At 37.1% G+C, this 27,935-nt stretch overlaps 2 protein-coding genes and 1 long non-coding RNA gene across 13 annotated transcripts in view; 2 read left to right on the top strand and 1 right to left on the bottom strand.

Annotated features, from left to right (window-relative positions):
- LOC131839080 (alpha-2-macroglobulin-like) overlaps positions 1-15,888 on the bottom strand; it is a 41,364-nt gene extending 25,476 nt beyond the window's left edge. Inside the window, exons 1-14 of one of the 2 annotated variants that reach the window (XM_059186180.1) lie at positions 15,728-15,888; positions 13,026-13,209; positions 12,027-12,186; positions 11,803-11,909; positions 9,466-9,486; positions 9,041-9,209; positions 8,353-8,437; positions 6,917-7,037; positions 6,059-6,173; positions 5,800-5,909; positions 3,667-3,828; positions 1,647-1,874; positions 1,333-1,396; positions 16-158 (exon numbers count right to left, since the gene is read on the bottom strand). In XM_059186180.1, coding sequence (XP_059042163.1) covers positions 16-158; positions 1,333-1,396; positions 1,647-1,874; positions 3,667-3,828; positions 5,800-5,909; positions 6,059-6,173; positions 6,917-7,037; positions 8,353-8,437; positions 9,041-9,209; positions 9,466-9,486; positions 11,803-11,909; positions 12,027-12,186; positions 13,026-13,209; positions 15,728-15,813 — 1,755 coding nt within the window. In that variant the 5' untranslated portion in view covers positions 15,814-15,888. The remainder of the gene's footprint in view (positions 1-15; positions 159-1,332; positions 1,397-1,646; positions 1,875-3,666; positions 3,829-5,799; positions 5,910-6,058; positions 6,174-6,916; positions 7,038-8,352; positions 8,438-9,040; positions 9,210-9,465; positions 9,487-11,802; positions 11,910-12,026; positions 12,187-13,025; positions 13,210-15,727) is intronic. The other variant, XM_059186182.1, reaches the window with a different exon arrangement.
- The window catches only part of KLRG1 (killer cell lectin like receptor G1), a 341,170-nt gene that overhangs the window by 106,706 nt on the left and 206,529 nt on the right, over positions 1-27,935 (top strand). The gene's annotated exons all lie outside the window — the stretch shown is intronic.
- Positions 50-27,743, top strand: LOC131839091 (uncharacterized). The gene is made up of 4 exons (XR_009356790.1): positions 50-182; positions 2,041-2,251; positions 21,031-21,175; positions 23,646-27,743. It is a non-coding gene; the product is annotated as an uncharacterized LOC131839091 (long non-coding RNA).

Raw genomic sequence — 27,935 nt, 5'->3', positions numbered from 1 at the left:
GATAAAGAAACCCACCTTGTTGGCTAGACAGTTTTCAACCTTGTATTTTGCAGAATCCCCGACCACTTCCCCATCAGGTAAAATGGTGAAGAGGAGCAATCGAGCGATGGGAGCAATGTCTATCTCCACGGGGACTGACACAGAAAAATGGCCATTCACTGGAGCACAGAGAAAATGAGGAGGTGATTATGGCTTAGACAACTCCCCAGGGCTGAAATGAAATTTTTCTGTTGCACAAAACTATTTTTAGGAGTCTGGGCTGGTGAGTGACCGTTTCTATTAGTTGGTGTAACAGATAAAAGAAAAAGTAGATGTAATAAATAAATGTCTATGTCTAAGAATTCTCTACCACTAAGAACTCTAGCTTTAGAAAAAACTTTATTGAAGTGCTCTCTTATAAAGCATATAATGATTTCACACCAATTTTCAGCATTAGCCCATCTCTAAATTTCTGATGCTATCTGAGGATATGGAGACATCCACTTGGCTACTATTTGATCAAGACTTCACACTAGAGGAGGGGAATAGAACCTGAAGTTGTGTGATGTAATCGCCAAGGGTTTAGCACATTGTATTTATCCTTATATCTTCTTTAACTTTCTATGAACAAAATATTCTAATTTTTTTTTCTTACAGGGAATACTGTGCTCCTTTGATAGTTGTTTTTCGATGCCTACGTAGTCTTATTAAGGTTCTATAAATAAGTCTACAATGGTGCTTTTCTGTTGCTATGAAGATGCATCAAAAGAGTAGCTCACTGATAGTTTTCTTATAAGAGGTCTTTCAAACTTCCTTAGAAGAGCAGAAAACTTCAGAGGTTTATATTGTTCCATATTTGTTCATGGCAAGAATCCAATTCAATAGTGGAAGTATCCAATTCAACTTTCCATAAATCAGAACTATCTTCAAAAAGGAAATATGATACAAAGATATAAATGACTCAGCAAAAGACCTAGTGTATAGGAAGCATTCCAAAATTTTGCCTTCTTTCTGTTTCCTGAAACAGTTCTAAAATACCATTTTGAGAAGAAGCTCCATGAATATTTACGGTTTTAAAATCTGGAATAAGCATAGATTCTAAAACAACAACCTCATCATTTTAAGTAATCCGAACAGAAGAAGCTGAAGGAAAAGAAAAGAAATATTTCATAAGGGGCAAAATGGACGAACAAACACCCATTCTTTCTTTCTTTCTTTCTCCTCTCAGCTTCTCATTTATTAGAGTTTGATGGAAATCACCACTGTTTATTTGAAACTTTTTCTGGTATTTCTGCAACTTAAGGCCAACTATGTTGAAGTGGGACAAAAATGTACAACTGTGGAAATACTCACTATCTCCCTGTTCCACAGGCAGCACATGCATCCCAATTCGGACAATGCCTCCCTTTGCCATGATCTGCAAAAAAGGAAAGGAAAAGAAATTTGATTTGCCTGACAGAAATCTTGTACCCCACATCCTGCCCTTCATGCATTATGTTTGCTGTATTGAGCTCCAGCTGGCAATAATTAGCCCTAAGAGAAGTCAAACTTCCAATAGGAACTTGGATATTAAGTCAAAATAGTGATGGCTTAAAGAATTTCGTAATTCCTTGCCTCACAGAGGGTTTTTGCCTATGGGTGAGTCAATGAAGTGGCTTCCTTCTTACCAGATAATAGAACATGAGTTCCTTCAGCTCCCGCAGGACCCGTCCATTCAGAATATAATGTGCTCGAACTGTCTGAGTTTGGCCGCAGGGCAGTTCACCAGGCAGGGGCTCTAAGCGAACAAAACTCTTGCTTGGGGAGAATACAAGATTAGCAGTGTGATGAGCTTCTTTGTACTCTGCCAACAGCCACTGGTAGGCGTAACAGGGACTAGGAATCTTGTGTCTGACCTAAAGAATTTAAAAAATGATATTATTTTCCAGATCGTATGTCATAGAGAATCAGTGTTCTCACAAAACTGCATTAGTTCACTGTTCTCCCTTAACTAGTACTTAGAAAGACTTTGAAAGACTTGGCTCCACAGTAAAAAGTGAATGATGTGTATCTGTATTGCAGATAAACCCTGCAGAGGCTCCTTGGGTTGGTGTTTAAATTTCTGAAGTGCATACATGGAGGCATCTTTGCTCTGCTTAATTTGCTCGACGTTTTTGGGGCCACTTTACCTATGCAGACAGAGAGGCTGGAACTATAAAACCGCACTGAGGAGATTAAATACTCTCCAGAAGAACTACATTCCAGAAACCTATTTATGATGGGTTTCAAAAAGGTACTATGAATAAATGTGATACTGCAACCATAGGGGTCTGAGAACACTTTCTGTCAATGGCTTTGGTTCATGAGTTGAGTTGGTGAATTAGCTGAAGTCGCTCTCTCCTGGGCTGTCCTAGGCTGGTTATTTTTAAAGATTTCTGTGGCTCTGGACTCTCAAGGTTTATAGGCCCTATTTGAGTTGTAGTTTAACTTTTCTCCATGTAGAAGCTACTCCTTATTCCTTATTCTCATCCTCACCTCCCAAGTGGTGTGAGTGAATCCTTGTGTCAGCAAAACATTTTATTTCTATTTTAATATATATTCTAGTGACAACAGGTAAATGATTATCAAAAAGAGGGAGTGTTTAAAAATAATTTTTTAAAAAAGATTGAATTTATTTATTTGACAGAGAGAGAGAAAGAGATCACAAATAGGCAGAGAGGCAAGCAGAGGGGGAAGAGGAAGCAGGCTCCCTGCTAAGCAGAGAGCTGGATGTGGGGCTCGATCCCAGAACCCCGAGATCATGACCTGAGCCAAAGGCAGAGGCTAACCCACTGAGCCACCCAGGTGCCCCTAAAAATAATATTTTTATTTTCAGGATGAGAACATTGCCTAGCACTTAGAAAACATCTAAGAGACTTCATCTTTTTTTTTTTTTTTTAAAGATTTTATTTATTTATTTGACAGACAGAGATCACAAGTAGGCAGAGAAGCTGGCAGAGAGAGAGGAGGAAGCAGGTTCCACGCTGAGCTGAGAGCCGAATGTGGGACTCGATCCCAGGACCCTGGGATTATGACCCGAGCTGAAGGCAGAGGCTTTAAACCACTGAGCCACCCAGGTGCCCCTCCAAGAGACTTCTTGATTGAATAAATGAATGAAAGCTCAGTTTTTAATTATTAGAAAGTATGGGCTTTCATGCCATCTATTTAAAGTGCAGTCAATAAAATATATTATTTATTCTGTTTATTTATCATTGCTATGTAATATCTATTGTGTATCAATATATCTATTACTATATATCTACATTTCTATTGATGAATAGAGAACTCTATGCTATACAAAGTAAGTTATAAGGGTATAACAAAAACCTGGAGAAAACTAGAATAGCAGGACAAAAATAAAGTAGGAACAACAGTTGAGAGTATATATACTTGAAAGCACATGCTAGTGATGTTAAACTTGACTTTACAATGATAGCCAAGGTAAAGGGAGCTTGCATTATCATTTCTTATATGTAAATTTTTATTTATTGTTATTTCAAAATAACACATCAACTGTTAAAAAAGAAATTAAACATCACATTTAATCCTAGCACCCTGAAAACTGAAGGGTGTTTGTTTGTTTGTTTATTTATTAATTTATTTTTCTGTTTCCATAGGACTAAATGCAACTTAGGCTACTTCATGCCATTGGTAACTTCTCAAACTTACCCTGACAGTGAGAGAGGTACCCTTAATGTTGGTGGTGTTGATAGAGAACTGAACCAGGCCATGCTCATCAGTGGTGGCATTGGAGTTATAGTTAGCTTCATTTGATATGATGAAGACAAGTTCGTTTGGCATGGGGACACCTTTCCCATTCACTAGTTGCACCTGAAGATTAAAATTTGTGGATCAGTTATATGGTTAATACCCAGTAACCAAACATTCATTTTATTACAAATATTTATTATGTCCTATATATTGGACATGGTTCCAGGCATTGAGGCTACAGTGGTGAACAAAGCAAAGTTCCTGCCATCATAGAAAAGAGATTATTTTAAATAAATGCATAGATGATATATATTTATTTAGTAGTAATCAGCCCGAAGACAAAAAGTAAAGCATTGTGGGGTTGCCTGGGTGGCTCAGTCAGTTAAGCATCTGCTTCTTGATTTCAGTTCAGGTTGATCTCAGGGTTATGGGATTGAGCTCCACATTGGATTCTGTACTGGGTGCGGAGCCTGCTTATGATTCTCATTCTTCCTCTCCCCTGCCCCACTCTTCCCCAAATAAAACAAAATAAAGCAGTGTGAAAAGACTGAGAATCATGGAGCTGATGATAGGGGTGACCTGAAAAAAGGGTTCTGTGGATATTTTGGAAATGCCATGTACTATATAGAACTCTTGGAGAGTTACAGAGCACAAGTGTCAGATAGTAATGAAAATTTTTAACTCCTTAGCCAAATTTAATTGAGCTCCATATACTTATTTTATGATCAACCGTTAACTTTCTATGGATTAGTGTTCTAAAATATAAGTGCCCAAGATAGCAATTATTAATACATTACCTTGTATACTTTTCTAGTTGTTTTTTTTTTTATACATCTGCTTCTCAATCTAGACTTTCAAACTTTTGTAAGGTAGGCAGGTATTGTGAGGGACTTTCCATGTGAAAAATGCAAAGTTGAATAGAATCATACAGTATTACATAAGGGCCTAAAGTCAAATTAGGCCTAAGTCAAATTATTGCTAATATTGAACTCAGTAGATGAATAATTTGATTCAGATTGCAAAGATGATGATTCTTTTTCAGTAGAAGCTACTTTTGGTAGAAGGAAGCACAATTGGGAGACTTGGATCCATATTTGTAATTGATTAATAAACTCTCAGTTTGCCAGTGAAATATCGGCTGCACGTACAAATTCAAGGACAGGTACAAAATTCTGATTCTCTTTTGATGAAAGAGTCTTATGACTATGGGGTAATTATTTAGCAGGAATGAAGTATCAAAAAAGTACAATATACCTCTCAGAAATTAAAAATAAATGGACTGTTTATTTTAGGAAGTGACTAAAATTTCTCAAATATTTTGCTGTCATAACATAATCAAAACATTATACAACGTACTCCACCCCTTTTTAGTGGGGTTTTGTCCCTCTCTGCTTTGGTCTCCACACTACAACCTCATAACATTTCCATTAAGAATATGACACACAATGATTATACATTGATGGACATACAGCTGCCATCTCAGACTTTTGGAGTCAGAAAGATCCATCTGCAAATCTGCTTATAATACAAAAAATAACAATACAAGATATTATGTACATAATGAGAAAATTTACATTTTTCAAGTCTGGAAGCCTTAAATAGAAATATTTTACCCCTTTGTGCACTGTTTTTTAAAATATATTCCTACGTTATAGGGAAAATAATGTAAATATAATACTCATGAAAGAAACACCAGGTAAAGTAGAATCTTTTATACTTCAAAATGAAAAAGCCACCTACCCACTCATTTCCCATACAAAGTTAGTGATAGCACGATAATTTAAAAGGCCACCATAACTTCTGAGATTCTTGTGAGAAAATATAAAAATCTGAGACTACTGGTAAACCAAGGAAAGACTGAGTGATATCACACAATGCTGTTCTAAAGGTGAAAAAAATTTTGATGATGCTTTAGAATAATTTGTAGATTTCATACACTAATTTACAGAGGAACAGATTTATTTTTATGTGGTTTTACACTTTTGGTTAGGTTAATCAATAGATAATAAACCAGGTCTGGTTTTAGCAGAACATAATATGCTTATTAAGTGATAGTACAAAATTTGATTTGTGACTTAGAAAATACTTCACCTGCCCAAAGAAGGGGATCCCTTGTCTAAAGTATGGGTCCACTTTTGTAAATGAGAGTTTGGATATGGTTCTTGTTATTTCAGTGGATCCTTTTCCAGTTAATTCTACCTCTGGAAAAAAGAAAAAGAAAAAAATAAGTTTTCCTGGAAGGATGATCTCTCTGAACTTCTTACATTACTTTCATTGCAGTTCATAGTTCAGCAAAGGAAATAAATCCATGTCCATTTTTTTTTCTCCCATAACCATGTGGTATGCAAACCTGTTCCTTCTTCTTGGATCTTGGCCTCCGCTTCAAGTTTCATTTCATACCCTTGTCTCTTCATCTGGAAGATCCTGGTTTTTACTTGCTGAGAGATGCAACCCTGGCTGTTTAGCTAGGTGGGGATAAAATACAAAAACATAACACTGGACAGATCAGATGTTGATTAATCTGGTGGGACTTTTGGGGAGACAATATAACCTAGGGATTTTTTATGACAAGAACACAACACATATCCTCTAGAGATTAATTATGATTGCATTTCATAATAGTATCTGGTTTATAATGGATATATTTCTTAGTATCTGATAGTCCCTAGAGTTAATGCAATAGAAAATGTCTTAAAAATTTGTGGGTAATCCTACTGTAGCAGGGAACTAAGTTTTCACAAGTCTAGCTCCCCTTCCATAGTATGCAACTGTTGCTGGAAAGGGGCTGCGCATCTGGAGACTATGTTTCCTGTCTCCCTGATCCCTAGGAGGGACCAGGTGACAAGTTCTTGCTCATGGAAAGAAGGAAAAACATATACCCTTTCCAGCCAAAGTGATTAACAGGTGTAATGCTTTTTCTTCTTCCTTCATGCAAGTAGATGCCCAAGGCAGCTCTGGATGCCAAGTATTGGAGATTGCTCAACTTTCATTATTCTGGGAGCTTGGTGAGCCAGGAACACCCACAGTGGAAAATTACAAGAAATAAATAATTCCTATTGTGCTAAATCACTGATACTTAAAAATCATTGTACCTAACATAGAATTCCTTACAGATTGCTCTCTTCCTGAGTTAGTACCATGTTGTAATTCATTGCTATTTAACAATGTCTCCATTGTTAGTCCCTGGAAAGAACAGTTTTTCACCTACCTGGTGACTGAATTTCTCACAGACAGCCTGTGACTCTCCACTATAGCAGTAAGAAGGGTTACTATACTTTCTGCATACTCTCATAGTCATATGTCCCGGGACAGGCTTCCCATATGTGTATCTGTCATAAGAACATTGCCAAATGAATCAAATCAGACATTGAACATCTCCATTTTCTACTTACTTCCATTCTCCTCTTAGCAATAGTATGTTTTTACCCTCTGTACTTCTCTCTAATCTTTGCAGGGCTCTCACAGTGTTGAGAGCAAGTACTAAGTTATGACTCTTTTAAAAAAAATCTCCAGTGCCAATGCTGAAATTGACTACAGTCTTTGATCATGTCTTTTTTCCCTTAATTTTTTTAAATTTCATCTTAAAAAAAATATATATATATATTTATTTATTTATTACCAAAGCTACACCTGTTCTTAAAAGAAAAAAAAAACAGTATCAACAAAATGAAAATGAGAGAGAGAAGAGGACCTCAATTCTACCTAGGAATACAAACTGTGAATATGATGGTGTTTCCTTCCATTATCCTCGTCCAATGTGTAGCTCTCTCTCTCTATATGGAGTTTAACTTCTCTACTTTTTATAAAAATGGGGTTGTGGCATATATACATGTATGTCATTGATGGTTGATGTGTTTTCAAGGGTATTTGTTTCCGTCCCTACCTATCTTTATTTGCAAGAGTATTGGCTCACCTGTTATATCGGATCAGGAACTTGGTGGCAATTACTCTGAGGTGGTGCAGGGACCCAGCTGAACCGTGGGTGCATTACATGTGTGGTCTTTAGGCAGAGCTGGTTTCTTCAGTGCTAGTGCTGCTTTCTGCTAGTGTTTTCTGCTAGTGCTACCCCTGGACTACTAGAGATGGGCATGAGATTTTAGAAACATGAATTTGCAAGGTTGGAAAGGACCAAGCTAAGAGATCATGTCCAGTCTCATCTGTAAAAGTGGCAGTGCTGAGAGGTAGGTGATATGCCTTCAGTAGACCAGTGACTCAGCTGAGATTTTGGTAATATGCCTATCTCTGCAAATTCTGAATCTAAGCTGTTTTTCCACTATGCATGCAAGGTCAGGTAAATGATCTGTTGATGATAGAATTTCCTCTACAGCCTAAGGAAGGGAAAGCCACTATACCCTTCAACACTATCCCATTTGTGTGTGTATATGTGTGTGTGTGTAGCTTTGTCACTTTCAGAATCAACTACTGTAGATAGCTTCTCTTAGAACAGTTGTTTGCCCCATGATAGTTACAATAATACTACTAAGGCCATGAAAGAAAAAAGAAGGAAAAAAAACAACAACAGGTGAGGAACATTCCAGAGATGGGATGATCTCATGCACTAAAAGTATTTGTACTCTCACTGCTCCTAAAAAAATGAGTCAAAATATCCCAAATATCCAAATATTAAAAAATATATAAACTCACAGGCCACACACTGACACATTCACGTCTTCTTCCAAGATAGTGATTATCCTTGGCATTGTTATTTGCACTTCAAACTTGGGAAGCACTGTTTATTGGAGATAAAGGAAGTTAGTGATTGTTTTTCATCTTTTGGGGACTTAGTATTTTCAGTAAAATTCCCTAATAACATTTTAGGTTTCTGAAAAGGTAGCTATACTCTCCAATACGACTACCTTACTATCAATGGATATATTTTTAAAAGATTTTATTTAATTATTTGAAAGAGAGAGAGCACAAGCAGGGGTAGGGGCAGAGGGAGAGGGATAAGCAGACACCCGGCTGGGCAGGGATCCCTGGGATCATGACCTGAGCCCAAGGCAGGTGCTTAACTGACTGAGCCACCCAGGTGCCCCTAAAATGGATATTCTGATTGAAGGACTGTAACCTTAATGAATTATGGAAGACTTGTCTAAAACAAGGATGTTTTACATATTTTTTGAGATTAAAAGTTATTACAAAAAATAACCAAGCTATATGAAGTTCTATGCACAGATCACTGATCGTCTCATTGGAGTTAGATATAACTGATTCTACTCAAAGCTTAACCTCACTACATAGAAAAGAGAAGGACTCTAAATTAAAATGCCAATTCTAGGTCCTAGAAGTTTAGATATGAAGAAAATGCTCCACGACTTTTCATAGTCCATACCAAATTCCTCCACAGTGAAGGCGTGTGTTGTCACTCCACCTGATTCCTTCTGTACCACCACCTTATAGGAGCCCTGAAAGGGCTCTGACGAGAGGGGAAAGCTCAATTGCTTGAGACCATTCTCTAACAGGAGCTTCTGCCATCGTGCGATGCGATTTCCTTTCGGGTCCTATGGATACAGTAATTGTAATTTACAAAGCTTAGAGCATTAGACACAATAAAAACAATCTATGGAAACTCCTAAGTTATCCACAAAGAGAACCAATGAGGTGGTGGTGAGGGGTGGGGAGGATAGATGTTAGAACCATCTAGTGCTGTGTGAGCTCAAAGGTTTCTCCCTTAATGACAAGTTTCTGGTACATTGTCAGAACCTCTCAAATATAAACATTTTCTCTAAATTTATTTAATTCTGTTTATTTGCTTACCTGAATGTATACTTGTGAAATCTGAAAGACAAGAGAAATAAAGGAATGCAGAATTATTCTCAAATTCTGATTTATAAACAAGACAGTTTTATGTAGAATAACTCTATCTGTGGTAAAACGGAAAAAAAAATCTGAGTTAAATTTTACAAAACTTAGGGGGAGATGAACCATGAGAGACTGTGGACTCTGAGAAGTAAACTGAGGGCTTTGGGGGGTTGGGTAAGCCTGGTGGTGGGTATTAAGGAGGGCACATATTGCATGGAGCACTGGGTGTGGTGCATAAACAATGAATCTTGGAACACTGAAAAAATAACATTAAATTAAAATTTATAAAACATTTAATTAATCTACTTTAAGCAATTAATAAATAATGTTAAGAACTTATTAGACCTATGGGCAACAAATATCCATGTACATAGCCACTCATTTAGAATGGGATTTACTAACATTACTTGAATACTTATAGGATCCTAGTGAGGAACACTCCTTTGTTATGAAACTTTATGGATTAAGAAATAAACTAATGGAACTATGAGAACTGTACTCAGTCCCAAATATTGAGATGGTCATGGAATTCTTAGTTCTAAGAATAAAGAGGGAAAATAGCTCCTTTACTATCAGTAGTTAGTCATTTTAAAAAAATTAATATTTATTAAGTGCTTACCATGTGCATTGTATAGCAATGCACAAAAGAGCTTATATTCTAAGAAGGATGGATATATAAGAAACACACACATACACACACATATATATATATACACACAGATACATATATCTGAGAGATATATATTTTATATGTACTTAATATATAGTATATTAAGTACATATAAAATATTATATATTTATAAATTACTATATCATCTAATTTCATATTGGTGTTTATTTGATATTCAGTATTTATTTGACATATGTATCAATGAGCGATAGGGAGCCTATATCTCAAAGATAAAAAATGATGATAAACATATATATGTGTGTATATACATACACACACACACATAGACACACATATGGACACACCTGATTTATATTAGGTAGTGAAATGTTGAGAAGCAAAATGGAGCAGGGTAAGGCTTCCAGAGTGATGGATGAGGTGCTTATTTTATTTTATTATTTATTTATTTATTAAAAAAATTTTTTTTAAAGCTGTTCTTTTTTTTTTTTTTTTAAAGATTTTATTTATTTATTTGACAGACAGAGATCACAAGTAGGCAGAGAGGCAAGGCAGAGAGAGAGGAGGAAGCAGGCTCCCTTCGGAGCTGAGAGCCTGATGAGGGGCTTGATCCCAGGACCCTGGGATCATGACCTGAGCTGAAGGCAGAGGCTTTAACCCACTGAGCCAACCAGGCACCCCGAGGTGCTTATTTTAGATAGCGGAATGGAAGTAGAAACTAGAAGATCAGCTCAAAGTTACTGCAACAGCCTTGTTTAGAGGTGATATTGGCCAGGATGAGATTGTGGCAATTCAGGTTGTTAGAAATAGAAATAGTCTGGATATATTTCAAGCTAGCATGATTTTCTGATAAAGTGGATGTAGGTATGAAAGAAAGAGGGGAAATAGGGATTATGCAATAATTTTTTAAAGATTTATTTATTTATTTTAGAGGGAGCAAGAGTGGGAGTGGGAGGAGGGGCAGAGGGAGAGAGAGAGAGAGAATCCTCAAGCCACCTCCTCACCGAACACAGAGCCCGACACTGGGCTTGATCCCAGGACCCTGAGATGGTGACCTGAGCCAAAATCAAGACTGGGTTGCTTAACCAACTGAGCCATCCAGGTGCCCCAAGATAAACTTTTGTTTTAGGAGTTAGAAAAAAAGAATTGCCTCTGAGATAAGAAGATGTAGTGAAGCAGTACATTTGGGAGAAAAAAATTAAGACTTTCTGCTTTGATGTCTGCATTAAAATTGAAACAGTTGTTTCTTATAAGTATCAGGTGTTAGTCTCAAAGAACAAACACTGATTATACTCTTCCTTGACAGAAGAGGTTCTGGTAGGCATGTTTAGAAAAATTTTAAATCTTTAAGAGGTTATTTGAATTTAACTTATTTCATGGTGTAGGCATGTCTATTATTTAATATATCTTTCTAATTTGCCTAGTGGAGAAATTTATAAAGAGTAAGTTTGATTGTGTGACAACTAAGTACCAGTACCAAGCTGGAAAGAACTAGATACTTCCTTGACCTGAGATTCTGGTTTAAACAAGGATCATGCACTATTTTAATGCCAGAAATCATGCTAGTGATACCAGATTCTTTCTCTCCCTGTCTGCCCCCAGCACCAAAAACAGGCATCCAGATTGTTTACGCAGATAATAATGATAGGTATTTGGAGACTCACCAACTCATTCAAGGGGTGAAAATTTTCATCCAACGCAACAACACGAAACTTCACTGAAACAGAAATATTTTCCATGAGTCCCAGAAACCTTAAATCAGGCTTAGCGGCTGATTAAAAAAAAAAAACAACTGTTAAAGAACCAGGGCTATAGAGCCCTGGGGAAGATGTGGGGGAGGAATGTCTTTCCTTTTGGGAGTTGTTCCGACTATATGGCCTTTTCATACCTGTCTGCCCTGGTTTGTAGATGGGCTTGTCTGTCTGGACAAAGATCAGACTGTCTTGGTTTTTAACTACCACTGTGGTCCGCCTTTTGAATTCTTGGGTTGGTCCTTTCACTTGGATAGTGAGGAACATGACCTCTTCATTGGTTAGAGATCTTGGGACCTGAAATATAGGACAGACCATAAGAACCCATTCAGTCTTGCAAGTTTCCTCCTCCAGTCCTTGTTCCTCTCCTCCCTGGAGATCTGGCCCCTTTACTTCACTGCACCCCCTCATTTTCATCAGGGGAAGTTGGCATGGACAGGAATTACTTCTGTTATTTTACAATGGGGAGGAGACAGAACAGAAGATGGAAGAAAATACAGGAAAAAAGAGGTCATAATTGAGACTTATGTCTCCTTATAGATCAGCCAATACATCTTGATTCAATTGTATGATGAACTTTACCAAGTTGATGTTGTGTGTTAAAAGGGCATGGCAGAGCATATTTAAGGCTATGGGAAATGAAATTACCATATTTTATTGACTATAGGCTGTAAGCATTTTACATATGGGCAACTCTGAAGAGATAGTGGATATTTGCTTATGGTAATTTCTACAGTTTTCCGTGTTCAATACGGGCTGATGTGTGTTTGCCAGACCACCACTGGAGGCTTATGTCATGGATTAATCCGGCTTGCCTTATTAATATTTTTTCCATTTTTTCCATTTTAATGTTAAGAAGTCACATTTTCCTTTTGTCTAGTATATACTGCTTTTTCCTCCTGGCTAATAGAAATTTTCTTTGATCATTAAGTTGATTTTTAATATGCTTCTAAGTATTTGTCTCCCATTGGAAATTCATGCATTGTTTCTTAATTTCTGCACACATTTTTTTGCCCCACTTAGATTTCTTTCTGAAGTCTTTGCCAGGCTCTCCAAGCTTTATCTTGACTAAATCTTTGATGCCTATTATCCTAACCAGTAGAATCAAGTATATGAAGTCAAACAGGCATACTCACAGTGAAGGAGACACAGTGGAATAAGTCCTTCTCTACCACCAGGTCAGTGAAGAGGCTCTTGTTCTCCCTGACAGACTCCAAGGAAGCACTCACAGTCACTGTCTCATTCAGGTAGCTCAGAAGGAGGCAGCCCTTCTCAGGGGTTTCAGAGTGGAGCAGGGAGGGGACCAGGACCATGTACTGCCTGCAATGGGGGAGTCCAGTTAGCGGAAAGTGCAGGAGGACAGGTATTGCTGTGACCAGCACTATTTTCTATCTCAATGATTGTTACTAACATTAGTTTGATACCAAGAGAGGACATATTGATGAACATGACATTGGTCTCTGCTGTTGAATGGCATGCGTGAGAATTATTCCCTGTTCCATCACCAGTGCCATGGCAGTGAACATTTTGCTGGAAGTGAGCTTTAAATAGATTAAAATTTGCTAGGATACTTCACTTTAAGGAACACAATATGAGAGCATCTGAATTCGAATAAAAATATGCTAATTATGTTGTACATCTATTTTACATGAGGATTGCTGTAAAAAAGTAAGCAAAGTCTCAGGAGAGACACTACAAAAACCAATCAATAAACACTATTTTCATTGGGTATATATATTCAACAACCCTGTGAAAATGATAATGCAAATACTTGCTTCCACTTTACAGATATGGAATCTGAGTGCCAAAGAAAAAACTTAGTTTTTTAGTCCCAAACTAAAAACCTAGTTGAAAGTCTCAGTTGTAAGTAACTAATGAAATCTTCATGTTACCTAACCCTGGCTGTTTGCATCTTAAATATTTGCCATTCAACTCATGGCTAGACAATGGTTCCACCCCAAAACGGCCTTCTAGTGATGGAATTTTGGGTCTTGGTAACTCATGAGCAGAACAGAAACTTTGCCAATTCCCTCATATATCATTTTGACTATGTAGTTTTCAAACATTTTTGCTTACAGGATTCCTAAAATAATTTTTAGATGCCATGCATTTCTTACATATTTTCAAGCAAACATGTACATTTTTACACAAATAATAACAAAATATATTATTTTTAATGAAATTTTAAGTTAAAACTTAGTCTTCTATAAGTTTTCGATGGATTCTTAAATATCAGTGATAAGATACCCAGTATGACCTACTTAAAAAGTACACCAAAAGGTTCTTTTTGTAATGATCAGAAATTTACATCTTTCCTTTTATTTCCCTCCTTAAACTTGAATTACCATGCCACTTACTACAGAGAAGTTTAACCTAAGATTTTTATGCTTCAAAATATATTTATGGATAACTCTTACTTCTTTATTAACTAGTTTCTTTATTAACTATATATGTGTGTATATATACATGTGTGTGCATATATACCTGTGTATATATATACATATATATAAGACTTGAAAATAATTCAATCCAGAAGAAAATGTTTGTTTCATGATCACATAAAGAATTAAATTTAAATTAGGCATCCATAAATAACATTACATATATATGAGTATATGTGTGTATACATACATATATACATAAGTATATATGTATGTATACACATACACATCCATAAATAACATTATACATTTATACATCCATAAATAACATTACATATATATGAGTACATATACATATGTATATGTGTGTATATGTACATATATGTGTATAAATACACACATATACTCATATATATGTAATGTTATTTATGGATGCTTAATTTAAATTTAATTCTTTATGTGATCATGAAACAAACATTTTCTTCTGGATTGAATTATTTTCAAGTCTTACTTGTATATAACTGATCAAAACAAAATAAGTGTATTATAATATTCATACATATTAGATATAAAATAAAAATATTTTTGAGACACATCTTTAATAAGAACAATGAGCTTTTTTTCTGTATCCATGGATGGATATGCCTTAATTGTGAGAATTAAAGGAGGCTTAGCATTAATTCTGTTGCTATTTTTAGTTTGTATGGACATGAGTGCCACAAAAAATTGTTTACATAAAATAAATAAAATGCAGAAAAAACAACTGTATCACTGTTTCCAGTTCTTAGAACTCCTTCTGCATTAGGTACCAAAAATCACCCAGTGCCTATTATCAAGAATTGTTTCTAATCATCTATCAGCTCGTGTTTTCTTTAGATCTCCCTTCAACTTTGTTGAAATAAAGAATTCATCACCACATAATCTGCAAAAGAACTTTCTCCCTCATTGTTAGAATCCTTTGCTTTTTCAACATCAGCATCAGTATTTCAAATTATTCCTTTATCAGTATTTCAAATTATTCCACTGTACAGATTTCTGTGCTCAAGGACAATGCTAAATGGTGACATCTGATTGAGGGAAAGATTTGTCTTTCTTTTATAAAGTGGAAGATCTGTAATTAAGAAAGAAATAAGGAAGGATAAATAGCCTGGTCTCGAGCAAATCAATCTGAATGTGAGGATCTGAAAATTGATTCCTTTAAAAGTATCATTGCCAATGCCCCTCAGAAAATCTTTGTATATCCTTAGAAAATTTAGAAAGTCAGAGATTCAGAGTTGGAGAAAAAGAATTGAGTAAATAAAGAATGAATATACTAGATTTATGAAATCTCATCATTGGAGGAGCCTTTAGAGATAAGAAGGTGACAGTTTTGTGGGAAAGACAAATGACCAGTCTAAATGAGAATCAAAGAATTCTCTTCTAAGGAAAAGATTCTTCACATCCTCTGCGAAACTCACGGTTTTCCAGAGACTGAGACATCCACAGGCAGGAAGACCAGAAGGAGGAGAATAAGCTTTGGATGAATGAGTGTGTCCTTCCCCATGCTGCAGGGAGAAGGGCCCTGAGGAGACCAGACTGTATTGTGCCCGGCTCCCTGCAACTCGTCTCATCCCAAACATTCCTTAGAGGAGCTAGGTTTTATGCTGCTCCTGTGCAAACAGGAAGTTCCACCCACACATGGTGTCTAAACAAAGTAGAGGTTTCTGAACGTTCTGTGAAAGGGTCATTGCTCTCAGGGCCCACTTACAGTCAAGATTATTTCTGGGTGGGGTGAATAGAATTCCTGTAGGGATGAAAATCCACATTCCCGTTAAGTGCTCACTTTCTCTGGGTTTTATTGTAAAGCAGCTAATCGGCTTTTCAACCCCTTCTCTCTTTTCTCCCTAGGTCCACTTCCCCACTGCTCCTTTTAAGGCTTTCCTCATCCTCTCTTGCCTAAATAGTTTGCTAGGGAAGCTACAATTTAAGCAACACTGGACAGGTTCAAAATAGCTACTTCACTTCAAGTCAGAGTGCCTGGGAGTCCTCCATTAGATATGCCTACTCCAATGCTGAAGCACTTTCAGATTCAATATTCCCTATGGAAATGGTATTGGATTACAGCAATAATTTTTTGACCTTAGGGATAGTGCCTGATTGTGGAAGATGAGCCAGACCCTGGAAGAATGATAATAGGAAATATTTTTCCTGTATTAAGAAAGTGAAAAGAGAAGCAGCAGGACCTCAAAAAAAAAAAAAAAAAAAAAAAAAAAAAAAAAAAAAAAAAAAAGCAAAGCTTTGACCTACTGTTTATAACAAAGAACCCAATTTATCATCTACTATACAAACAAATTTTGTTATGGTCTTCTAAATATGCTACTCCCTAACAATCTCTAATCAAATAAACTATTTCATCCATCCATCCATCCCTCTGGTTGTTTTGTAAGTATTTATTGAGCCCAGTAGGGCTAAGTATCATGCAAAATTATGGAGATGTTGTGGTCTAATATGTAGAAACAGATATGCACTGAAAGGTCTTATGTTCTATGGTTATGAAACCAGGCGAATAAGCAAGAAATAAAAATACAGGAGGCAAGCATTATTACTTATTTGGACCCCTGAAATACAAATGTTTCTTCACTTGATCCTGTACAAAAGATTCCTTAACTTACCCTCTTTTTAAATTTTTTTTTTCTTTTTTTGCTCTTCAGCTTGGGTGCTTTCTATTTTTACCTTGTCTTCCAGATCTCTGATATATTTTTCTGCATCTCCTAATCTACTCTTGATTTCCTCTAGTGTAGTTTTATTGGTATTATTTTCTTCAACTGTGATTGGTTCCTGTTTATATTTTGTGTCTTTTTATTTGGGAACAGCACTGCAATGAATCATTCATGAAGCCAGTGTTGCCAGGATCACCTTTTGGACATGTTCCTGTATGGAGTGTATAACATGCAGCACAGAGCGCTAAATATGGCGTTTTACTTAAATCAATGGTATGGTTTAATTCACTCAGATCCTTTTACCAACAATTGCTGTGCATATTTCTTTAAGGAGTGTGTCACATGCTGCCCCTACTGCTGAGTAATGTGTCCACTGAGATAACACTCTACTGATTCTTTCAAGCATCTAGCACTCCTACAAATATCTTTTATACATGGGCTTTTATGGAATGTTACTTATCTATTTACTTTTTGAGTATAGTTGACACACCCTGTTACATTGGTTTCAGGTGTACAACATGGTGATAAATTTATACCTTATACAATATGCTATTCCACTACAAGTGTTTCCAGCTGTCCCTATACATTGCTACATGGTATCATTGACTCCTTATGCTGTGCCTTTTATTCCTGTGATTTACTCATTCTGTAACTGGAAGTCTGTACCGCCCATTCCCCATCACCCATTTTGCCTATCACGCCTTCTCTAGCTCCCACTGGAGGTAGGGAATACAGTTTATTCTCTGAGTTTATAGCTCCCATTCTTTTGTTTTTTTATACATTTTTTAATGATTCCACTTATAAGTAAGATCATATGGTATTTGTCGTTCTCAGTCTGACTTATTTCACTTAGCAGAATACCCTCAAGTTCCATTCACGCTGTCTCAACTGGCATGATCTCATCCTTTCGGTAGTCAAAAATTATTATTGAAGTCCAGGATGCTATGGGAGCATGTAAGAGGGGCACATAATCCACTCTTGGGCTTTAGAAAGGAAATCTATGGCAAAGCAAAATTTTAATTAAGCTCTGAAGTATGAGTAGTGTTCAGCCAGAGGAAAGAAGGAGATGAAAAACACATTCTAAGCACATAAGCAATGACTTATACAAAGGCTCAGGAGTTGAGAATAATCAAGACACATTTAGTGAAATGAAAAAGTACTTGGTATAGAAAAAAATGCCCATGTGTTCAGGAAAGTGATGAAGCAAACTAGCCTCAAATCAAAAAGGATCTTGTTGGCAGTATTAGGGTATGTGGGGAGTGATCAGTGGTCACTTCTCTGGCTTTTACTGAAATTCGGAAGACTGACAGGAAGGAGACAATCCAAGAGGCAGAGGGGCCAATTTGGGAATTGATACAATTATATAAGTGAGAGATGATGGTATCTTTGAATTAGGGCATTCATAATCACACTGGAAAAAGATTGATACATTTATACCATATTTAAGAGGTAAAATATAGTACACAGCAAATATATGTATGTGATGAAATGTGCCTTTCAATTTTCCTGGCTGGTCATGGAGTGAATTGTGTTGCCTTTAATTGACTGGATGGAACAGAGGGAATACAGAGTGGGAACGAAGGATGGAAGAAGGGCTGAGGGCTGGGAAGGTAAGGAGTCTGGTTTTAGAAAGTGCTTGTAGGGGCACCTGCATAGTACCATAGGGTCATGAGATAGATCCCCATGTCGGACTCTGCACTGGACATGGAGTCTGCTTGGGATTCTCTCTCTTCCTCTGTCCCTCCCCCCTGCCTGTGCACACACACTCTCTCTCCAAAAAGAAAAAAAAGAAAAAAGAAAAAAAAAAAAGAAAGTGTCATGGAATCTTCAAGTATTAATATTCAACGGATTTTGACATTTGCATCTAGAGTTTAGAGTAGAAATAGAAATAGAAATATAGAAATATAATATAGAAATATAATGTGAACTTCTTATGTAATTTTATATTTTTTAGTAGCCATATTAAAAAACAAAGATAAGGGACGCCTGGGTGGCTCAGTTCGTTAAGCGGCTGCCTTCTGCTCAGGTCATTTTCCCAGGGTCCTGGGATCAAGTCTCACATCCAGCTTCTGTCTCAGCAGGGAGCCTGCTTCTCCCTCCCACTCTGCCTGCTGCTCTCCCTGCTTGTACTCTCCCTCTCTGTTAAACGAATAAATGAAATCTTAAAAAAAATATAAGACAAACTAATTTTGATTATCTATTTTACTTAATATAGCCAAAATATTATCATTTCAACATTTAATCAATGTAAAAATTGCTAAGATACTTCATTTCTTTTTTTGTACTAAGTCTTTGAAATCTGGTGTTGGATTCTATACTTACAACACATATCAATTTAGACTGGCCACATCTTGCGTGTTCAATAGGCCATGTGGCTACTGGTTACACAGTAGGCTTAGAGCAATAATTTTCAAATTGTGGGTCATTATCTACAATGAGCTATTATATATTCAGTGAGTTATGACCAAGATTTAAAAAATCTGAGCTAGAGTATAGTAAAATAGAAAATATCGTAATGAACAGAATAAGTAAAGATATTGATTTCAGAAACATTCATTTCACATCCATGCAGCAGAAACTGTTGGTTGTATCCTATGATCCCTTCTCCAATTCTATCTTTATAATCTTAAATAATAGAACTCTTGAGGGGGCGCCTGCATGGCTCAGTTGGTTAAACTTCAGACTTTGGCTCAGGTCATGATCCCAAGGTCCTGGGGTGGAACCCCAGGTCATGCTCCCTGCTCAGGGGGAGCCTGCTTTTCCCTCTCCCTTTGCCTCTCCCAATGGCTCATGCTCTCTCTCTCAAATAAATAAATAAAGGTATTTAAAAAATGACAGAACTCCTGAGTTTTAGCTGCACACAAGCTGCATAGCTGAAAACTTTCATTTTCTAGTCTTCTCCCTTGAAGCTGAGTGTGGCATATGACTATGTTCTGGTGATTGGACTATGAGTGGAAGTGATGGTTGCAGCTTTTCATGACTTCAAAAGGATGAGTTGGGTTTTGTGCTTCCCCTTCCTTCCTCACCACTGGCTGGAATGTGGGCATGATGACTATTCTCATAGCTTCTGTTGTAGACATTAAGATGGAAGCCATGTGTTAAAGAAGGCAGAGCAACAAGCAAGAAATAGTCTGTGTTCCTGAGTCATCCAAAGGCCGATGTAGCCTAGACTTTCATGTAATTCAAAAATACTTTCTCTTATTTAAGTCATTGCATTTTGAGATCTCTTCACTGGAGCAGCAAAGCTTATATTCTAACTAAGTCATTTCTTTATCGCTCTCTCTGTCTCTCATAATCTCTATTCTTAACTATGAGTATACTCATACATGTGAAGATGTGATTATAGTGTTCCCTTGTGAGCTGTCCAATGAGGATGTATGGAATTTGTTATTGCAGATTAAAGTTGAAATGACTAGAACACTGCCAGTTTACTGAGACCTAGACTACTTATACTGATTAGAGTTTTCTCAGCTTGTTGCGAAAGCTGATGCCATGGGAATGGATGAGAAAACCCAGACAGGATATGTTGGTGAAAAGAGAAAAGAGCCCAGGATAGAGCCCCAAGGAACCCCAGCATCTACGTGATGGGCAAGGGCACCCCAATGGAATAAGAGTGGTCTTGGCACTGTTGTCGAGAGAGAGCAACATAGGAGTGTGTAGGATCTCTAAGCCCTCCCCGACAAAAGGACATTTTTAAGAAAGGAAGAGTCAAGAGAAGATTTTTCTTAGTTGGAGTTATTAGGGCTTGATGCTAAGGCATCTATTAATGGCATACAGAATTAGAAAAAATTTTACATGATTTTTATAATGTGTTGATTCAAAATACAACAGAACTTAAGTTGTTTTTAAGAAACTAGAAATAAAGAAATACTTACTTGCTAGATTAATTCCTTAAAGAAGGGATTAATAACATTACAAGCATGAATTTGTTGCTTTATAAATTACGAAGATGATCTATAAAGATTGTTATTGTTAGATCCCTGGCTATCTATGTCAAATGCCACAGTGAAATCAAGTAATAGATTAAATGATCTTTTTTTTTTTCTTTTTCTTCTCCCTAGTTTTAGGCACAAGGAGAACACTGGGACCCAGCATTTTTGGTGTCTATTTTGGGCAGAAGCCTGGTGGCCGCTTGTGGAGTGAGAAGAAAACTGAGAACCAGAGCCAATTTTGCTGAGTTCATCTGAAGGGAAGGAGAATCATAAGGTAGTCCTTGGAGACATGTTGGGTGACAGGGAGTTTCCTTAAGAGTAAAGAAACTTGAACAAGTTTAAATGAAATGTTGCTTCTATAAATGCTGAGTGGGAGAGTCAAATGAAAAGGGAGAGGCTGAATATTGTGCAGTGAGAAGTGATTATACCAAGAGAAGGCTGAGGATGTGTCAGGAGGATGCTAAGTGAGTGGACAGAGAGATTACCTCAGGAGAAATGGCATCACTTCAGTATAATCATAGAAGGTAAGTTTTATCAAAAACTCTCCCTTCACCCAAAATGGAGCTTTCTCTTCTTGGGAAAAGGAAAAATGAGTATAGAGGAAAAAGTCCCTGGATCAGTTGTTAGGATACTGAATCCTAGCTCTGACCCAGCTATAAGGTTTTAGATAACTGAGTTGACTGTCCTGAGTTTCAACTTCCTCACCAAAAAATAGGTGGTAGGTGATGTCTGTACTATCAGCTTTCTGGGATAGTTTTATACATGATGTTATGTAGAAGAAGGTGTTTTTTTTTTTTTTTTTTAAACTGTTAACCTTAGTGAGCCCATGAAAATGAATATTTATCTTTTGAATCTTAATGACTGAAGAAGGGCTCTGGGCTTTGGTCTGGAATGTCATCCAAATAAGGAAAGTTAGGGTACCCGAGTATCAAGTTCTTGACAGAAAAGAGAACAGGTTCTACACAAGTTTGAAGTATTTTGCAAATACTTACTGTATTTAATGAGGTAAAAGGATAAGATAGGAGGGAAAGTAGGAGAAAGAAAAAAGTCAGTTCTTAGAAAAGAAAGCAAGGAAGTAAAATGCAGGAAAACTCAAGCCATTAAGAACAAGAGAGGATTATTTTGGAATTGATAGAAAATAGGATTAGGGCCTATATGGGTCTTAACGGAAATGCATAGAAAAACACGTTTCCATTTTATTGGTATAGTGCTTTCCAGGGACTGAATATAGCTCATCTAGTGGTAACAACTGTTACTTGGTTTACTTTGTGTGGGTGAAGAGACTGTTCAGGATAGTGCAGCTTCTCACAGTGAAATCAAGGACATTTCAGCTGATTACATGTTAACCACCTTCAAAGGCAGAAAGCTTAATGAATGGCCTACTATATTCACTCTAGCAGGGTGTACATTTGCTTTGTCTCGGTGTGAGTAGCTTGAGGAACAGTTGGGAGTTCCCACACTCTATCTCCAGAGATGACCTCAAAGATCAGTGTTTCAATTTTGTGCTATCTCATTAAGCTTCTTTAACTTTTGGTGGGAAAAATATTTGAATGTACAAAAATAAAAAGCATAACAAACCCTCAGATTGTTTCTACTCAGACTATACATTTAATATAGTTTCTCAAGATAAAAAAGCTCAGTGTTTTATCTTTTTTTTTTTTTAAAGGTTTTGTTTATTTGACAGAAAGCACAAACAGGGGGAGCGGCAGGCAGAGGGAGAGGGAGAAACAGACTTCCTGCTGAGCAAGGAGCCTGACATGGTCCTCCATCCCAGATGTCTGGGATCATGATCTGATCTGAAGGCAGACACTTAAGCAACTGAACCCTCCAGGCACCCCTCAGTGTTTTATCTTTTAAGTTAAAGTCCATTTGCTTCTTTGTATTTCTAAAGAATACTGATATCCGAAAATAGTCTATTTTCTGGGATTCTACCTTGTGATACAGGTTAGGGGCAGAGGGAGAGAGAATCTCAAGCAGGCTTCATGCCCAGAGTGGAACCCAATGCAGGGCTCGATCTCACTACCCTGAGATCCCCACCTGAGCTGAAATCAAGAGCTGGATGCTTAACAACTGAGCCACCCAGGCGTCCCAGAACCTTCATTTTAGAGAGTTACACTTAGTCTAGAAGAAAACAATAGAGTCAGATTTTAACAATAGGAAAAGCTGAAATTACATGTCAAGCTTTAATTACTCAGATGTTAAAGACAATACTAACAACAACAATAGAGATGATAGCTAGTAATTATATACTACATATTATATGGATACACTGAATAATGTTCTAAGAGCTTTATTTATTTATTTTTTTTGAGATTTTATTTATTTATTTGACAGACAGATCACAAGTAGGCAGAGAGGCAGACAGAGAGAGGGGGGAAGCAGAAAGCCCAATGTGGGGCTTGATCCCAAGACCCTGGGATCATGACCTGAGCCGAAGGTAGTGGCTTAACCCACTGAGCCATCCAGGTACCCCTCTAAGAGCTTTAAATGTTCTAATTTATTTGTTTGTTTGTGTTTTTTTTTTTTTTGGTCATGCCTAAAGGTTATTTAACCATTAGTTGGTTATTATAGTGGGTTGGTTATTATTAGTGGGTTATTATATAACCCACAATTTATAGTAGTACTATAGCAATGTGTAAGAAATAAATAATGGAATATAATAATTCATGTTAATTTTTGTATATTATATAAGATTAGGGTCCAGCTTCATTTTTTTTTAAAGATTTTATTTATTTATTTGACAGAGAGAGATCACCAGTTGGCAGAGAAAGAGGAAGGGAAGCAGGCTCCCTGCTGAGCAGAGAGCCTGATGCGAGACTCGATCCCAGGACCCTGAGATCATGACTTGAGCCAAAGGCAGCAGTTTAACCCACTGAGCCACTCAGGTGCCCAAGCTTCATTCTTTTGCATGTGGGTATCCAGTTTTCCCAACATCTTTTGTTGAAGAGACTGTCTTTTCCCTCTTGAGTGGTCTTGGCACTGTTGTCGAAGACTATTTGCTCATCCTTATTTTGGGGCTCTCTATTCTCTTTCATTGATCTCTGTATCTAACTTTATACCAGTAACACTCTGTTTTGATTACTATAGTTTTGTTATATTTTTGAAATCAAGAAGTGTGTATCCTCTAAATTTACTCTTCTTTTCAAATTTACTCTTCTTGTATATTTAGGGTCCCTTGAGATTCCATATGAATTTGTTATGGATTTTCTTTTGAAAGTGTAATTTTACTATACTGTACATTTTACTTTACATTTTTTCTCATTAAAATATATATTGAAGATAACTTTGTTTCGCAGAATGGCTATGCCAGCTTGCATCCTCACCAACTCTTTTGAGGTTATTTTTGTGTATAGTGTAAGGAAATGATTCAGTTTCATTCTTCTCAATGTGGCTGTCCAGTTTCCCCAAAACTTGTTGAAGAGACTGTCTTTTTTTCCATTGGACATTCTTTCCTGCTTTGTCAAAGATTAGTTGACTATAGAATTGAGGTCCGTTTCTGGGATCTCTATTCTGTTCCATTGTTCTATGTGTCTGTTTTTGGAACATCTGTGTTTTTGAAGAATAGTCTGAAAGGTTAATTACTAGAAGTAGACATATTGGATCAAAAGGTTAATAGGATAGAAGTTTCACAAGGGGAAGGATTTTGTTCATTGCTATATCCTCAGAGCCTAGAACAGAACAGTACCTGGTATGTATTAGGTGTTTAATAAATATTCATTTAATGATGATATATATACGAAATTCCTAGAATATAGTTCTTGGGCTCAGTCTCAAAAATTGAGAAGATATTTGCCAAGCAGATCATTGCAGACGCTGCTCATTGGCTTAACTACTCATGCAACATCCTTCTCCCTAGCCATCTTCAAGCTATGGGTATTCTGACCAATGACTTATAAGTGGAAAAGTGCTGAAGGGTGGGTTTATGGAAAACTTTTGCTCTCTTAATAAAAAGAAAAAATTTCAGTAGTCACACAATGAATATTTTAGCTCATTCTTCCTGTATGGAAAATGGATGTGATGCTTGAGAATTCAGTGACCATTTTCAGATGAATCAGGAGGAGGGTGAAGGTCTGCATGCTAAATAAGATAGCAAGGACCTTGGTCTGCCAGCGTCATTGGGCAATTGTATCAACCATGAGATGTCAACCTCTGTACCTCTTTCTTATTTGTTTAAACAGCTACTAGTTGCTTTTCTGTTATTTATTGCTAGAGGGATTCCTAGCTCAAATGAGACAGATGCCAAATATATTCTAAGTAGATAGGTCAGTGTGATGAAAAACAGGGGTTTTGAAACAACACGGGTGTTAGGTAATCTGCAAGTACAGAAAGGAGTTTAGCTTGGCTGGGGCATAGGGATAAGACCAGAGAGAGAGAGAGTTAGAGCCTTTTGTGCCATAGGGAAGAATTTGGATTTCATTCTGTAGACAACTGTGTAGAAATGAGTTAGACATGGGAGAAGCATGATCATCACTCTGGTAGGAAGGTGGTACACATGTTGGAGCAGAGCTTGTAGGAGACAAGAAGACCAATCAGGAGACTATTTCAGTGTTGCAGTGAGAGAAAGGAAAGGCCTAAAGTAAGGTTGATACGGTGGGCAGAGGGGGAAAATATGGATTTGAAGTATACTGAACATGACTTAATTACTAGTTTAATATCGACAGGCACAGTGGAGAAAGTTATATTACTGCATTTTATCACCTCTAAGATATCATTGATATAAAGGACACCAGCATCTAAGGCACTATTTAAAGAAAAGAATTTCATCTAATTGAATTAGGATACACCACTGATTGTCAAACACATTCTGGTTTCAGAGATGTGAAAAGATTTTTATCTTAGAATCACTGAAAGTTGGTAATAGCTACTATTTGTAAGTTCTTTGTGCCAGGCATTGTGCTGAGAATCTTGCTTTGATTATTTCACTTAATAGCCTCAAAAGTTTGTGAATTGTTTCTGAGTTAGAAAAACAAAAACTCCAACTTCTTTTTATGAGCTGGGTATAACATTGATACCAGACCTGGCAAAGATAACATAGAGACTAATCTCAGTCAGGAACATTGACAACACGTCTTAAATGAAAAACTTGTAAACATGATCCAACAGCACATCAAAGAACTGATTTTTACATCATGGTCAAGTTGATTTCATTTCTGTAGGTGTAGGAAGAGATTTAAATCCACACTTTATAAAGGCTCAGTAAAAGAGTAATGAATGGTTAATTCTGTAATTACATGTATGTGTTGTCTTTTCTTGAAAGCCAGGACCATGCTTAATATGAAAACATCGAAGTATTTACAATAGGGAAGACAGAAGACAAAAAGGCTATTTCTACTATTCTAAGTTCTAAGTTTGTTCTACACACTTCAGCAAATATAAATAAAGTAAAATAGAGGTATTAAGTGTAAAAAGAAAAGATGAAATGATGATTATCTGAATATGAGATAATTTATACCTGGAAAATATAAGAGAACCAACTAAGAAAATACATTAAAGAGTAAGAGAATCAGTAAGTTAGCTGGACATAAAATTAACATGCAGCCATATTCATCATTATAGACAACATCTATCAAAAATAAATCACAAAAAACCCCTATAAGTGCACAAATTGACTCAGCAGTTACATTTCTAAGAATTCAGTCTATGGCTTTATTAACACTTTTGCAAAATGGTGTTTTATGTTCAAGATCATTCATTGCTGTATTGTTTGTGGTAGTAAAAGACTGGAAACAGCCCAAGTTACATCAGTAGGCAGCTGGTTAATAAGATATGGGACACGCACACAATATAATGCCATGAAGCTATGAAAAAAATTTCCACTGATATTGAAATACACTTAAGGTATATTATGTGAAAATAAAAAGTGAGTTTATGTTACCTTTTATGTTAACAAGGTGGAAACAAGAGTGAATAATCTTATTTGTTTGGGTATGGAGAGTTTAGAAAGTTACATAAAACACTAAAAAAAGGACTGCCTAAAGCAGGGAGTGAGTGAGAAGCAGGTAAATCTGGAGCAAAGGTGGGAAGCCAGCTTTTCACTTTATAAAAGCTATTTTTTTTTTTTTTTAGGATTTATTTATTTATTTGAGAGAGAGAGAGAGAGAGAGAGAGAGTATGTGCAAGTTGGGGGGAAAGGAGGGAGGGAGAAAGAGAATCTCAAGCAGGTTTCCTGCTGAGCACAGACAGAGCAGGGCTCTGTCCTACTGAGATGCCTAAATTATAACCATTACCGCTATTTCTGCTTCTGTACCTTCGCTTGCTATCCTATGAGAAGGTGGAAAAATACCAGCAGACTTTCTATAGACACTCTGTAACCACACATCCCCCGCCAAGGATTGAACGTGATAGAATGGCTGCTCCCGGGGCCCCCCATCCGGCTCTGGGCCAAGAGATAACAGCCATCTGACGCCAGAGAAATCCCCACCCGGAATTGGGCATGACAGAATGACAGCTCCTGGACCCCCCATCCGGCTCTGGGCCAAGAGATAACAACCATCTGGCACCCTGCGGCTTGACAGAGAGACCCTGGCCAATCCTGAGGTGACACATACACTAGTGGCGCCAACTCAGCAGTTTGAAGAATGACAGCCCTTTGACCTAACCAATAATCCGTTCCCAGCCTTTTCCTGCTCTGTAGCGCTCCAGTCATATTATAGAGTTCCTTTTTGATTTTCCCGCGGTATGTGGCGATTTGTTACAAGACACTATGATGTATGCTAAGTCCCTGCCTCCCCAAAAATAGTGTATAAAAGGTGTTGTGATCCCAAGCTCGGGACCTCTTAGCATCACCGGCACGAGTGCGCGGAGGTCCGGGTTCGAACTCATAATAAAGGACCCCTGCTGTTTGGCTTTGATTCTGGACTCTGGTGGTCGTCTTTGGGGGGTCTTGGAATTTGGGCACAACACTACAACATGGGATCCCACAACCCTGAGATCATAACTTGAGCTGAAATCAAGAGCAGGAAGCTCAACCAGCTGAGCCACCCAGGCTTCCCCACTGTATAGCTTTTTATATGTTCTTGTGTTTGAGTTATGTG

The sequence above is a fragment of the Mustela lutreola genome, chromosome 8 (genome assembly GCF_030435805.1).
Source record: "Mustela lutreola isolate mMusLut2 chromosome 8, mMusLut2.pri, whole genome shotgun sequence".
Classification (NCBI taxonomy): Eukaryota; Metazoa; Chordata; class Mammalia; order Carnivora; family Mustelidae; genus Mustela; species Mustela lutreola.
The sequence above is the reverse complement of the archived record's forward strand: the minus strand, read 5'-3'. Positions and strand labels throughout refer to the sequence as shown.